Source organism: Azolla caroliniana, unplaced genomic scaffold (genome assembly GCF_043228905.1).
Source record: "Azolla caroliniana isolate FFs.n. ecotype wild unplaced genomic scaffold, voAzoCaro1.0.p SCAF_22, whole genome shotgun sequence".
Classification (NCBI taxonomy): Eukaryota; Viridiplantae; Streptophyta; class Polypodiopsida; order Salviniales; family Salviniaceae; genus Azolla; species Azolla caroliniana.
Window position 1 is genome coordinate 9,032,301 of NW_028230457.1, and position 15,348 is coordinate 9,047,648.

At 42.1% G+C, this 15,348-nt stretch overlaps 1 protein-coding gene across 1 annotated transcript; it reads right to left on the reverse strand.

Annotated features, from left to right (window-relative positions):
* Nucleotides 1-819: 819 nt before the first annotated feature.
* Nucleotides 820-5,050, reverse strand: LOC147849938 (uncharacterized). The gene is made up of 2 exons (XM_087337119.1): nucleotides 3,883-5,050; nucleotides 820-1,201 (listed from the first exon to the last, which is right to left on the reverse strand). The coding sequence occupies exons 1-2, from the start codon at nucleotides 4,161-4,163 to the stop codon at nucleotides 1,135-1,137; spliced, it is 348 nt and encodes a 115-aa protein (XP_087193245.1). The 5' UTR covers nucleotides 4,164-5,050; the 3' UTR covers nucleotides 820-1,134.
* Between the last annotated feature and the right edge of the window lie 10,298 nt (nucleotides 5,051-15,348).

A 15,348-nucleotide genomic window follows, 5' to 3' on the forward strand; every position in this document is an offset into this window, starting at 1 on the left:
AGCATTCATGATCTCTAATGTGAAATTACAAAACTTCACAGGCTATTTCTTATAATGAAAAGTGAAATAATGTAGAAACAAATTCCCCATTTCTATAGCAAATCTAACATTCCAATTGTTGTGGTATAGACAGTGGGTAGAAATGAGTATTCAGCTATAATTTTAAGCATTCACTTTATGGATCGACCAAAGAAAAAAATCTATTGAAGAGGACACTTGACGGAGAATTCTATTTTGATGAAGAAGTTATACACCAACTCCAAGACCCCATAAAGAAACATGAACATGTGGTTCATATAATAACAGGAATAAAATGGGCTGTTTACAGATGGCAAGGTCATTATTACAGAGAAGAGACCCCCATGAAATCTTATGCTTGATTGACTATATGGGATTGGAACAGCTCTCCAAAATAGATGCGGCATATCCTGAAGATACCTTCAAGGACACAGATACTGCTATGTATAAACTCTTTGACACACAAGGATATAAACAGGAGTCAATATGCCATTCCTAACCATGCATACCAATTATTTGAGATTTTGCACTGTTTAAAAAGAAGCTTTATTATAGAATGTTTGTTGTGCCAACGAACATAGATGCACCTTATATAATAAACAATGGCATATTTCATTTCAATCCTTTCTTATCCTACAAGAAGTCATACAAGGGCTGTCGAAGTCATATACCTTTCCACAGATTGCAGATGGCAATGCAGACGTAGTAATAATAAAATTTCAACTTTTCAGAATCATTATCTTTCTTTGGATGTCAAAGCTGGTAAATTTCCTTTACAGCTATAACTTGTTAAATCTCATATTGTTATTAAATCTCATATACAATTGATGCAACAGTAGTAATAAGATCACCCAGCATCATACTATGAGGTTCTATTTGAACTGAAGCTATAGTTTTTCTGTAGTAGGTCTGATAACTTTTGCAATGTCCTTATAAGCGATCCCTGCAAGATATATTATTCTTACCAAGGAAAAATATGCATTGCAAAAGGCAGACAATTCTGCATGTAAAAACTATGAATGAGGCCATGCAGAAATGCTGCATTCTTTTGTGTTCTGTGATAGGCTTCTGACAAATGGTCTATAAATTCTCCAACTTTTGAAAGCACTGCTGGGATCATTGGATCGCACAAGTGCAAAACGAAAATAAGTCATCATTATCATTGTCTGATTCATCTGAATCACTGTAACATCAGAAAATATGTTAAGTTAGATCCCCAAATCAAATGTATGAAGCAAATTAATTAAGAGACTTGTTAAGTCAACAAGCATGGACTATTTTTGTTTTATAGAATGTATGAGCTTAGAGAAATTGTATTATAAGCTTGCTAGAAGTCTAAAACTCATACAAATCTTCTATATAATGTACACCATAAGGAATTCGTGACTGAGCCACAAGAATTTTGACAGAAGAAAACAAGAATGCAAGATAAAAAAACACCGAAATAAATAAGTCAGCCAAGATAGTAAGTAATATTATCATCGATTAAAAGAAGAATGACCTATGAGACAAAATCAGTTTTAAATGACTGTATAATATGATGAATAATCTATAAACAAATGAAAATCTAAAATTGATGTGCGTCCTCAGTATGTCCCTCATTGGATATTCTAGCTCAAACAGGTTAGCATGGACAATGGCTCCCATAACAACCAAATGCTGACCTTTATCTTTGAGGTTGTGAACAAAGTTCCTGATTGAGGTTGAGGCTGTTTTGTGCAACAGATTCTAGGGTAACCCCTCCAGGGCATACTTTACTACGTATAAGCTCTGGGGTTGTTCTCTGTCTTTCTGGGTTGGTAGAAGAAGAGCTGATGGGTTTCATGGTTGAAAATAGGGTTCATACATTAAAGGTACAACGAGAATATATTCTGACTCAAGGATATCGAGAAAGGATACTTGATCTTGTACAACTGTATTTCTACGCTTGGTCAAAAAACTGATTTCCTAATCTCATTGAAAGGTGATTAGAGAATCAATTCCCTAACTTTGAAACAGTTGAAAATTTACCGACTGATAAAAGCTAGAGATGATGTAGTTCAGAGTTGTTTGCAAGCTTTACATAACAAAGTGTCTTGCCCTCCAACCAACCATCTTATTCTGCAACCAGCCTTCTGTTTTTTGTATTAGGGATGTAACCAAGTAGTGGTAAGCCAAGCTTTTACTAAACCTATGCACGTGGGCCTTTATTTTACATATGAACTAGTTTATTAGATGCCACCACTGAAACTAGGGGTTGAACACATGCCAGTCTTCACGGGACAACCTCACCAACTGAACTACAACCATCTGGGCTCCAACTAACCTTCCAAGAAGGCAAGAACATGCAAAATTTTACAAACACGGTATTATAGCTATTCAGCATCATGCAAGAATATTGTGGTTGCACTGAGATCAGTGGATTTGACAAGATCGGAGCTTCTTTGGTAATTTTGAATAGTAAAGGTGCAAGCAGATGCCTAGGTCCAAAAAAGTCCACTCACAGGATACATGAATACCCTGTCCTGTCTATGTTGCAGGCAGAAGCAGAGTAGTGCTCGCCAATAAACTTATTGCATGTGCAAGCCAAAATGTGAAGTAGTTAACTCCCTTCGAAATCCAAAGATATTAATCACAATGATGTGCATAAGAACTCAACTCTGAGATCCATTGCTTCTTGAAGGAGTCACATACACTATGCGAGTCAAAATATGAGAATTGAGGTAGGAACTCATCTACGACTGCAACATTGAATATAAATTGCTCATAAAAGAAGACAACTAGGAACCAATCTCAAAGGAACTCCATCAAACCAACACTATGGCCTTTCTGTGGATTATCACTTCCCAATGAGTTTATGGACAGGTTTGGAGAGACCTTAATACATTAGAATCACTTTCTCACGACATGGATAGAAAATATGCATTATCACTTGCACCTTTCCTTTTCACTTGAACTCCCTTTACACCTATTTCGAATAATTGAATATTTACAATTTAAATGTATTTTAAGCCTTCAAAAAGCATAATCTTGTAAGGTCAAGTGAACTCTCAGCTTATGTTGTACCTCAGCTCTTTCTTATGTTCCCGGTTAATGTAATTTTTTTTTACTGGGGTCTAAGCAAATAAAAGTGATTAGCAAACATGTCTCACGGTTCATCCTATAAAGTTGGAGAAACATCGGCAATCAGATGAGTGAAATGCCCCTAAAACTAATTATCTGAATGGGAATTTCTCTAGAACTAATAAAGCAGTACAACAAAAGCTCATTCATTCAGTATTTTCTTGGGCCAACTTTGGACTCTATGCCACATCAATTCATACATATGCATATAGTATTAGGCAGGCTATGTGTGTGTGTGTATGTGTATAATTAAAATTAAGGGGATATTTACTTAAAGAAGCAGGTTTGTGGCCAGAATTTTTCATAGTAAGCATATTAAATATATGGGGCCTTCTGAATTACAGCATCTATGTTGGTAGTCAAGGACTTTGTGCATATTACAATGTGCATAATTTAAGTCACTTCCTCAGGCATAGACCTGAACATTGATTGAATAGAATCTAGAATTCAAAAAATTTGATGATGCTTTATTTGTCTCACAAGAATCAATTTGCATATGTTATACAAATTGACACTCATGAAATCATCTCCTATAGGCTATAACCAATCGTGGTGTAGGTCCTCTAAATACAACACAAAAGATGATTTTGCAAAGAAATCATAATTAGTAAGCTATTCTTCTTTTCTTCAGAGTGCATGTAAATATTAAACCATAAGGTTTTGATATAAGACATGAAAGACTCCAGTATGGACATATAAACACTGGCACCATGTACCACTAAAAGTAACCATAAAGCAACATAAGGGAAAGAATGGAAATACCTTGGCTCAAACACTTTCACTTCAGCAAGTTTCTTGCCGTGGTTGTCCTGCCACATTATAGAGCGTTTCTCAATAAGTTGCGTAGCACCACTCTCAACTTCATTCTTGTCCATGGGTTTGGCATCATCTTGCATTACCCGAGTTCTACTCTTGGACCACTTCATGCTACTTTTGAGGGGAGGACCAATTTTCACCATTGGGATATCAGAATGAGATTCTGAAGTTTCAAGTGGTAAGAAAGCATCCCGAGGAGGGGGAGGTGGAAGCTGCTGGGAAACCATGGGTGCCGATGCAGCATCACCATTCCAGTTAGAAGGATGAATGTGAACAGGTTCCACCTTGAAGGAGGTTGCTTCTTGGCTCCCCCCCACACATAGGCAGCACAAAAAAGAGGCACACCTATGCACGAAGCTCTTTGAGGACGCCAGCTGAAAGATTATGTGACAATAAACCAATAAAAAGAGAAGGCCAAATTTCTTGTTGCTGCTTTTGATTTTTTTCAGCTGCTAAATGTCTTTTATGCGTTCTTTGCCCTTCAATCACTTTTATTCTTATGCTTCTTTGGCCTTTCAAGCATTGTTCGGTTTCTTCGTGTTTCAACAAGTGGATTCAACTAATGGAAAGATTTCCTGCTTTTCAACCAATGGACAGTTTTTTTACATTCTTTGGCTTTCAACCAACGCAAAGATTTCTTCTTCTTGCCCTGCTATTAATGGAAATCTTTTCAGCTTCGTTCCTTTTCTTCCAATGGGAAGGGATGCTTTATACTTTAACTTTCAAGGGAACATTTTGTTTCAGTGTAGTTTCTTCCTTCCAAGTCAAATGGTTACTATTTTACTGCAGTGAAGGTTGTCTTCTACATGAATGCATTTATCGTATTGCATCCATCCATGGAAGAAAAGATGATCCATTACATCCGAAAGTAAGGCATAGATCTCCAATTCTTGTCATTGATCACCAAATTGATCATCAATCCTCTATTGGTCCTGCCATGATGCATGCTTGGGAGAATTTATCCTGCAGAAAAGCATAAGAAAACGCCTCTGGTAACAGGATCTATACATTTCCATAACCAAAGAACACGGAACAATAACGAGCATGGAGGCAGGATGAAGCGATGTATTGTTTCTGCAGTGTGTCCGGGGGCGCGATTGTATTCTTAGCTGAGTGGCAAAAGCAAAAAGAAAAAAGAAAAAAGAAGAAGAAGAAGCATGGGAAAACGCAGAATTTTGAGTCAAAACAAGCCAGGAATGAGGAAAAGAGTGGAAACAGAACGAGAGGAGACATCGAGAGAGGGGGAAGGGGAGTAATAAGGCGGAAACGTTTGGGAAAAGGGAGATAGAAGGGATGTATGTAAAGGAGAAGGAGAGGCAGAACACCTGTGTTGATTTGTTCCTTTCTTGCTCGAGTCTGGTTGTTTTTTTTTTCCCTCCTGCACAGACAAAGACGAGGACGGCGATGGCGATGGCGATGGCGATGGCGATGGCGATGATCTCCTCCTCCTTCTTCAGCATATGCTTTCGATCCTCTCTGCCTGCCTCTGCCTCGTCCCGACCAGAGAAAAGAAAAGGCACCGCACAGAGACAGAGATACAGAGAGAGAGAGAGAGAGAAGAGAGAGAGGGATGAAACGAAATGAAAATGAAATGAAAACGAAATGAAAACGAAATGAAAATGTAATGAAAGCGAAATGAAAATGTAATGAAAACGAAATGAAAATGAAATGCGAAATTGAAATGAAATTGAAATGCGAAATGGGGAACGAAAGGAGACGGAAGGAGAGAGACCAAAACGAAGGGAGAAAGAAAGAAAGAAAAGCCTTATTATTATTAATTATTAATTATTAATTAATAATTATTAATTATTATTCTTCTCTTCTTCTTCTTTAAAAAAAAAAAAAAAAACCTCCTTCCATTATGTAGTTATAAATGTATTATTCTTCTCTTTGTTTTATGTACATAAATTCTCAATCAATTATAAGAAGAAGAACAAACAACAACAAATAGTATTAATAATTAATGAATAATCAGCTGTTGATACCAGTCATTCAATTTTTTGTACCCATTGAAAACACATTCCTTCCTTATCTTATTTGATCAAGAAAATCCCGCCTTGCCCGCCCAATCACATCTTCTCTCCTCCGGCATTTCATGATTCATCGGCGGACACGTGTGTCGACTTTTCAATTACCAATGACATTTGGCTTTGTATTATATTATTCTCCTGGTTAACGCGTGCTTAGTGCCCACTCGATCATTAAAGCATCATAGTCATGGGTATTTTATTTAATCTCTAACTTTGACGTGATAAGTAACGCCTCAAACTTGACCCCCCCCCCCTTCGAGCATATAAACATAGTTTTGGTAAAAATCAAACATGCTTTTTGGAGCATATTCAGAGGTTGTTCCCCCCATATATATATTCTCTTTTTACACAACTAGTCATCTTCTAAAATGCATCCCATTACCTTGAGATCACAGACAATTCTTTTTTAATTGCAAGATGCTGCTTCACACCGCATAATATTTGGAAGAATATTCAGAGTTGTTGAGTGGAATGTGTAGTAGCCTTAATGCAAACCGTCATGATGACTCTGCATAACATCTATATTCATTAAGACGCGGTTCATCAAGTTAAGTCTTCATTTCATGATTACGATGATAAGGTTAAGGGCCATTCATAGTCCATGTTAATTACAAGGGAAATTTGTTGTGAACCACCAAGTAAAATGTTGCTCATACTATGGATACTATTGGCATAAATGATCGAAAATGATTTATGCACATGTTATCCACGTGTATGTAATTGAAAGACGCACAAGCTACATAACCCGCATATCGTGCCATTGGTTTGTTTATGTGAAGTTCAACACACCATATTTGGAGGAGAGTTACTTTTCTTTGTTGACTTCATTACCAAAAAGAACATTTTTGTTTTCCATTGCAAAGCTATGTCATTGTGGTTTAAATGCCCAATAATGGATTTTTGCCCTTTTTCATTAAATAATGATTGTTGATAAGGAACTCACTCATATTGACGCGACACATACAATCATTTAAACATATAGCATCAAAGCAGTTATATCAGAGATCCATTTGCTTAGAATTTTAATAACTTATTCTACGACATGAAGTTGACTTTATATATCATCGATAATCACAGCCCTCATTGTGTGGTTGCATATTCCATGTGTGTGCAAGGAGCATATTTATGTGCAGTACTAAAGATTGACTTTACGTGACCGAGTCATAAGTGGCACAAGTGCACAATGATCCCATATTCCACAAATAGATTTTGGGCGTTTTAATATGAAACTAAAGATTTATGCAAATGTTTGCAATTAGAACACCACAAAAAGTTGCGATTCCCTTCTATTATAAAGAATTGCCCTCCAAATTTCCTTTATTTCCTCGATTCCCTTTTTCATTATTTTCTCAAATGCCTTTAGGTAACCTTGAAAGAACAATTATTTGATCAATTTATATGGTCAATTCATCCTACATTTGTAAAACATGTGTCTTTTTTTGACAATGTATATCGTTAATTCATATTCCATTTCTCACATTTAAGGCTTGACCAAGGGCATTTCGAAGTTTTCTGCTTGAATAACATTTCACAATCTTTATTCCCTTGTTTTTTTATAAGTAGTTATTAGAAGTTGTCAATGGTCATGATCTTGATATACTAGTGCTTTACAACATGTAAGAAACAAATGATTAATCTAATATTGAATGCACCATAACATTATATATTACACCATGCATTTTCATATATTAACATTTGAAATGGAAGGTAACCAACCTTTGAATTGTTTTATTGTGAAATACTTAAGATCTTAACTCAAAAACTTGTCTATTCCATTTCAATGTTTATGTTTATATAGCTTTAGTTGGACACTTATGTATGATAGTTCTTGGCTAGTTACAAGCGGTTCTTGGTCTTGTCATAACCACCTTAACTTGATCATGTTGGTATTAATGACTATGACTATGGTTAACTTAATTCAAGTGTAGTTAGGATGGTTTGTGGTAGTACCACATTTCCACCCCAAACAGGAAACATTGTCGTGTGATAATTGCGAGAGGAGGTCTTCAATCTTCAGTGGTAGCTACTGTGTAGTGGTGGCGGTGATTGGCAGGCAGAACAACTTCATGTGTGAAATGTGTACTGAGGTGGAGCAATTGGAGTCACATTGCGATACGTAGGTCGTATTACGCACATGTTTTGTGACTGTGAATAGATCAACCCATTGATGCATGAACGATTGATGTCGGATGGGAAAACAGATGAGAGTTTTGGCACCTTTTGTGTATGTCATGTCATGGCACCTCTTATTGTATGCCTTTTTCAGTAGCTATTATGGGATGCTTAGGTTACATAATGGTGGATCACTTGTTAGAATAGTGGTTGACTTTGTCACCGGTAAAGCCACCAATTGGTACACACAGGTTCTTGATGAGTTAGGACAGTAAGTAGACGAGAAAGATGTGTTGAAATATTCACACGGTATACAAAAAACAACAAAATACACAGTACACAGTTTTACGTGGAAACCCTAGACAGGGGAAAACCATGGGAATAGATATTCCACTATATTAACAGGAGTACAAAGAGAAAAAGATTACAAATCTCTGAAACTCAGAGAATACCCCTTAGGGTTTTAGGGCAAGTTCCACAGAATTGTGCTGCCGCTCACTCGTGCGCTCTTACTTCTCTCTCTCTTACTCTGTTGCCTTCTATATATATATATATAGATAGATAGATAGATAGAAGCTCTTCGTTATGTTCTCCACTACATACAATAACACTATATTTTCCCTAGGTGTATTTATAGTCATACATAGTATGGGTTATTTACAAACATAACTTTCATTATTATTAATCTCACTTGATCAACCGACTAATCGATTCCTATGTCAATTTTCCAGTCAGCCCGACTAGCCGACTCCCATGTCGGCTATCCAGTTGACCCGACTAGTCAGCCTTCTCCTTGACCTAGAGCATCCATGATGTAGTCGACTATCATAATCGTCTCTCTCTCTCTCTCTCTCTCTCTCTCTCTCTCTCTCTCTCTCTCTCTCTCTCTCCCCCCCCCCCCCTTCAAAGCAGTTGACAACCCTATCAACTCGTTGGTCGATCCGACCGACCATCTAGTGTCGACTGCCGATTTCTCTCATAGGCACTGATTGTCGACTTCTCCCATAGGAGGGACATATTCCTAACAGTTCTTTGAGTCGGCTGATTCGTGCAAAGACTTGAACTGAAGTGTTATATGCATGGACAATGAATGATAAAATTTGGTCCCATGTTTGATGCAAGGGATCGATGAAAGCCACAATTTCCTATTTACATGTTTTGTTAGTCCATTGCTTTGTGGAGGATGTAAAACTTTCATGGATCCCAGTACGTGTCGACCGAATAATAGGGACCTCACTTTGAAATTGGGAGCCTTGATCGGACAAAAGTTGTAGTTGGTATCCGCATTGGAATATAACGCATTGTAGTAATTCGGAGGTGATTGTTATGTTTGGGATTGGGGAGGCTTGTTGAGATATCAAGCTCAACTAGTTTAATCTAGTTAGTCAACACATGTAACTTAGTAGTTACCTAGATCGAGTCTAGTTAATGTGTTGACCTTAAGCCTTTAAATAGGACCTTGTACTTAAGTGGGATATTCTAGATCCTCCACTCCTTAGTACATTTAATGTAGGACTTACACATAAGTACCTATGTTCTACCCACACATGTGCACCTTTGCACATGGGTTGTATATATACCTCATTGTGGGTATTTTTGTAGGTTGACGACACTTTTCAATATAGTCAATCATCCCCCATTTATCTTTGTGTTCAAGTGTAACTTCCTCTCTCTCTCTCTCTTCCTCTCACACACTCTCACGCGCATATCATACTAATCTTCCGCTACTTAACGTAACCATATAATTAGTCTCTAATTAACCCTAGTTAATTACCTAATTACTTAACATGGTATCATAGCGTGTGGTTTAGGAAATCCACTAAGCCCACCGCTTATTCGTGATTGTGTGTTTGAGATGCCAACGACAAATTCCGGCTATTCGCTATCCGCTACCGTAGTGCCGCTACAAAGGACGTGTACGCAACCAAGAGAAGAAAAACAAAACGGAAGACACAACAATAGTTAATGTGTTGACCTTAAGCCTTTAAATAGGACCTTGTACTTAAGTGGGATATTCTAGATCCTCCACTCCTTAGTACATTTAATGTAGGACTTACACATAAGTACCTATGTTCTACCCACACATGTGCACCTTTGCACATGGGTTGTATATATACCTCATTGTGGGTATTTTTGTAGGTTGACGACACTTTTCAATATAGTCAATCATCCCCCATTTATCTTTGTGTTCAAGTGTAACTTCCTCTCTCTCTCTCTCTTCCTCTCACACACTCTCACGCGCATATCATACTAATCTTCCGCTACTTAACGTAACCATATAATTAGTCTCTAATTAACCCTAGTTAATTACCTAATTACTTAACATGGTATCATAGCGTGTGGTTTAGGAAATCCACTAAGCCCACCGCTTATTCGTGATTGTGTGTTCGAGATGCCAACGACAAATTCCGGCTATTCGCTATCCGCTACCGTAGTGCCGCTACGAAGGACGTGTACGCAACCAAGAGAAGAAAAACAAAACGGAAGACACAACAATCAACATGAACAAACAAATGGGAAGCTCACTCCCTAGCGAAAAGCTAGACCGAAGCAACTATTCATCTTGGGAGTACAAGATGAATCAATACCTTGTCGGCCAAGGGTATTGGAGCTACATCAACAACGCACAAGAAAACAAACCCGAAACCACACACGCCAACTACCCAACGTGGGAGCAAGGCGCGAGTCGGGTAATGTATTGCTTGGCAACATGTGTAAATGACCACATGCTTAGCCACATTCGTGACGCCAAGACGCCCAAAGAGGTGTGGGAAAATCTCAAGAAGATTTTCGCCGTGGACACATCTGCGCGCAAGCTTCAACTCCGGCAAGAGTTGAACAACATACGACAAAAAGAAATGTTCGTGATGGACTACACCGCCAAGATCAAGAGCATTTGCGACTCTCTTGGCTCCATCAACGTCAACATCGATGAGGACGAGATGGTGCAAGTATGCTTGGGCGGCCTCGCACAACGATTCAACCCGTTGAGAACGGCAATCTTGGCGAGAGATACCCCTCCCTCGTTCTTCAACCTCCAATCAATGCTATTGGTTGAAGAAAACCACGTTCAACCAAAGACCAACACATCGGAAGGAAAAATGCTCTTCTTCGATACGGATGGTGCCCATAGACGAGGTCGACGCGGAAGAGGTCAATTCGACCTATGCCACAAAGGGAATTCACAATTTCGGCAAGGAAACGGAAGCCATCGAGGAACCTTCACAAGAAGGGGGAGCTTCCATGCCGAACAAGGTCGGCGAACGATGCCACCTACGTGCAACTATTGCGGCAAAATCGGCCATTGCGAAGAGGAGTGCCGAAAAAGATGAAGCGAGTCGGCTTCAACAAGCCGGCAACTCACAAATTACGCCGCGAACGCGGAATACGCGGACTACGGTGGACTCTTTGTGATGAGGCATAGAGCGAACTCTATGATGGCCTCCGATCCCGCAAACTCCGCAAGCACCTCCAACTCTGAACACGCGTGGTTCGTACACTCCAGCGCCTCACACCACATGACGTCGCACCAAGAGTGGTTTCGCGACTTGCGAACGCCGGATCGACCCGACTACATAGAGATCGGAGACGACACTCCGCATCCCATTCGGCACATCGGCGATGTCCCATTCGGGAAAGAAGACGAGCAAACTTGCATCAAGAATGTCTTGCACGTGCCCACAATAACAAAGAATTTGGTCTCGGTCGGCCAAATCGTGGAGCAAGGCATGCAAGTCTGCTTCAACAATGAAGGTTGCTTCATCGAGAAAGACGACCGACTCATAGCCAAGGGACGGAGAGACGATCGCTTGTTCATCCTCGACTCGAACGAGGTAAAATCGTCCATGTATGCCAAAGGTCTCAAGACCGAGACAAACATCGAGTTGTGGCACAAGTGAATCGGCCACGTAAACCTCCAAAGGCTTCGCGGAATGCAATCAAAGGGAGTCGTAATCGGACTTCCGGCCTTCGAATCGAAATGAGTCAACCGAGTGTGCGAAGCATGCCAACTCAACAAACAACATCGACTCCCATTCCCGAAGGAGAGCTCCGCAAGCAAAGGCCTCCTTGACATAATCCACTCGGACGTATGGGGACCGGCTCAAACGCCGACGCTCAGCGGATGCCGCTACTATGTCACCTTCATTGACGACCACTCGCGCTACTCGTGGATATACCCGATGAAGAAGAAGAGCGAAGTGCTCTCCCACTTTCAAAGGCTCAAAAGCCAAGTGGAGAAAGAAACCGGTCGGCACATTTGATGCCTACAATCGGACGGAGGAAAGGAGTACTCCTCCGACGAGTTCACCTCCTATCTCCAAGGTGAAGGCATTCGTAAAGAATTCTCATGCCGACACACTCCCCAACAAAACGGGGTAGCCGAGAGAAAGAATCGGCAAATACTCGAGGTAACACGCGCCATGATGCGTGAGAAGCACTGTTACCGGCCGACAAGAAGTCCAAAATACGGAGTGAAGGAATTAATTAAGTATGGTTGTAAATAAGCATAGTATGGACGGACGGACTGGAAACGGTATGCCGTTCCAGATCCGGACGGATCCCGAATAGGTGCGATAGGCACCGTTTTGTACTACGGACCGGAAACCTATTTAAAGGCCCGGAGCCCATTGTAATCGCAACGGATAATTAATAGAGCGTATGGTGTTTATACTTCTGTATTGATTTCCGTTCTGTAATTACTGTTATATCTTACGCGTGTAATTAACAAAAGCGCTCTAATCGTGTAACCTACGTAAGTCGGTGTAATCGTTGAGTCATAATCCTATGCCGTAATCACCCTTTGGTGAAGTGTCTCCGCGACACCTTGTGTTAGGCCTTGTCCGGTCAAAGAACAACACAGTTTTGGCGACCACGATTCCTGCTTTCTCGCAGCGAACGACGGCTTAATGGATGACGAGACCAACGCACGACCTGGTTACAGACCGAGCTCGACGCCTCGCCGAACGGCAAAGACGGCGTGAGACTTTCTAGCAAGCAGCGCACGAAATTCGCTCGGATCGTTCGTTCTCCAACGAGATCCGGAGAGTCGCGGAGGAATCTCTTCGGTTACAGCAAACTCGCGACCAGGACGGCGGAAGCGGTCTAAGTAGTCTCCGGGAAACCGAACGCCTCCTCGAGGCGCTGGCAAGCGGAGAAAACGAGGCAGAAGCCTTTTCAGCCTACGAATCGGATTCCGAAGGGGGATACAGCGTGCACACGAACTACCGGAGCAGCAACGATACCCCCGGCGGCCAGGAGGACGACGGGTCGGATACCGTGCCGACTCCAGAACCGGAACCGTTCGACCAGGGCTATCCGGAACCGCAAACGGAAGCCGTCAACCCACCAACACCGGAAGTGGAAGAAGCAAAGCCACCGACACCAACGAAAGAGCCGGCGAAGGTACCGGAAGAAGAGCCGGTGAAGGAACCGGAAAAAGAACCGGAAGAGGAACCGGAAAAAGCACCGGCAAAAGAACCGGAAGTGGAACCGGAGAGAAAACCGGAAAGATATCAACAAACGCCACTAAACCGCGGCCTAATACTGGACGACGACATGCCGTTCCAATACTCAAAGTATCGCGATGATCCGGACGCGGAAGCGCATGTTCATGCCTTCGAGCAGACATGGGAAGCAAATCACGCGTCCCAGCGACTGACACCGGAGGAAGAAGAACGCTCGAAGATAGCGGAATTCGGGGTCACGTTGGAAGGACCAGCGGCACGATGGCGGCGGACGCAGGACCCGACGACCATCACAACCTTTGCAGAATTAAAAGCAAAATTCTTGCATTTTTTCCACAAGGAGGTCGACCAGACGACAATGGTGGGCCTGTTTTATACGATCCGACAGGAGGCAGGGGAAAGCATTCCCCAATTCGTCATCCGTTTCCAACGAATGCATAGCCAGCTTGCCCGTGCACCCCCGGAGGAGGAATTACGGACGATATTTTTAAACGCACTCCGGGAACCGTTACGCACGGTGTGTACGGTGATCGACTTTCGAGGAAGCACCATTGACCAGGTCATTGACCGGGTCAGAGAAATGGAAAAGTCAAGCTCATGGCTTACACTGGGAGCACTGCAACGGGCGTTACCCACCGATGAAGATCTCCGGTTCCGGCAGGCAATTCAATGCACGATCTGCTTGAATGCCGGACACTCGGCAGTGGAGTGCACCATGCGAACCCAGTGTGTGATTTGTCAATCCAAGAGTCATACAACGGACCGGTGCGAGTATAACCTGTTAAACCGACAAGCACCACCCGTCCGACGGATCGAGCCAAGAAGCAGCCGAGACGAAGATGAAGATCGTTGGCAAAGAATGAACCGGTACCGACCGGCACAGGATGTCCGGTACGGAGACAGACAAGAGAATGATGGCCGGTACGGGGATCAGCATGATAACTACGACCGGTATGAGCGATCGGACCGTTATCGGGAGTCCAACAGACGACACGAGCAATACGACAGAGACCATTCCCCTGGTTACCGAAGGCACCAGGAGGACTACGGCCGATGTTACGATCCACCACGACAGGACTACCGAAATAAAAATAAGAATAATAAGAAACGTAATTTCAAGAAAGGTGGTCACACTAGGGACCCGGAACATGGAACCCCAAGGAGCCAACCGGCACAGAACGCACCACTCACTACGGGACCGACTCCGGCTACCAGCAATGCTGAATCCAACAATACCCGTAAAGAGTACTGCTACTACTGCAGGCAGGAAGGCCACTACAGTAACCAGTGCCCGGCAAAGAGCTACGATAAACGACCAGCAGTTAATATGGTGGTTCCGGAAGTGGCGGATGTACAACAAGTAACCACACGGTCGAAAGGCATGGCCAAAGAGTGGGAAACACAAGAGGCCATACGAAAACAGGCGACGGAATGGGTGAAGGAAGCCAATGAAAGGAACGTCGCGGACGCGGAACGGCAAAAGGCGAATACCATAGGGAGTGCCGGCGGTAGCCCCGCAGAAAACGAGACATGGCAAGCACTGCAAGAATGTCAGATCACGTTGCCATTAGGAAGAGTCTTGCAGCTCGTACCGCGATTTACGGAAGGACTAAAAACGGTCATGACAGACGGTATAGCCCCACTGGCACCAGTCCTCTTCTCGAATCCGGAGGAGGGACCGACGGTGGTGGACACTAGTAGTCCGGTGATTACAGCTATTGTCAAAGGGCACGAACTTCCCGGCACAGTAATCGATGGAGGTTCCGGGGTGAACGTAATAAGCCTCCGCACGTGTGATGCCTTGG

Excerpts from the sequence above, each read along its gene's own strand:
- LOC147849938 (XM_087337119.1), bottom strand. The coding sequence starts at position 4,163 with ATGGTTTCCCAGCAGCTTCCACCTCCCCCTCCTCGGGATGCTTTCTTA. Across the intron at positions 1,202-3,882 it reads GTGAAAGTGTTTGAGCCAAG|TGATTCAGATGAATCAGACA; the intron begins GTATTTCCATTC and ends CTGATGTTACAG.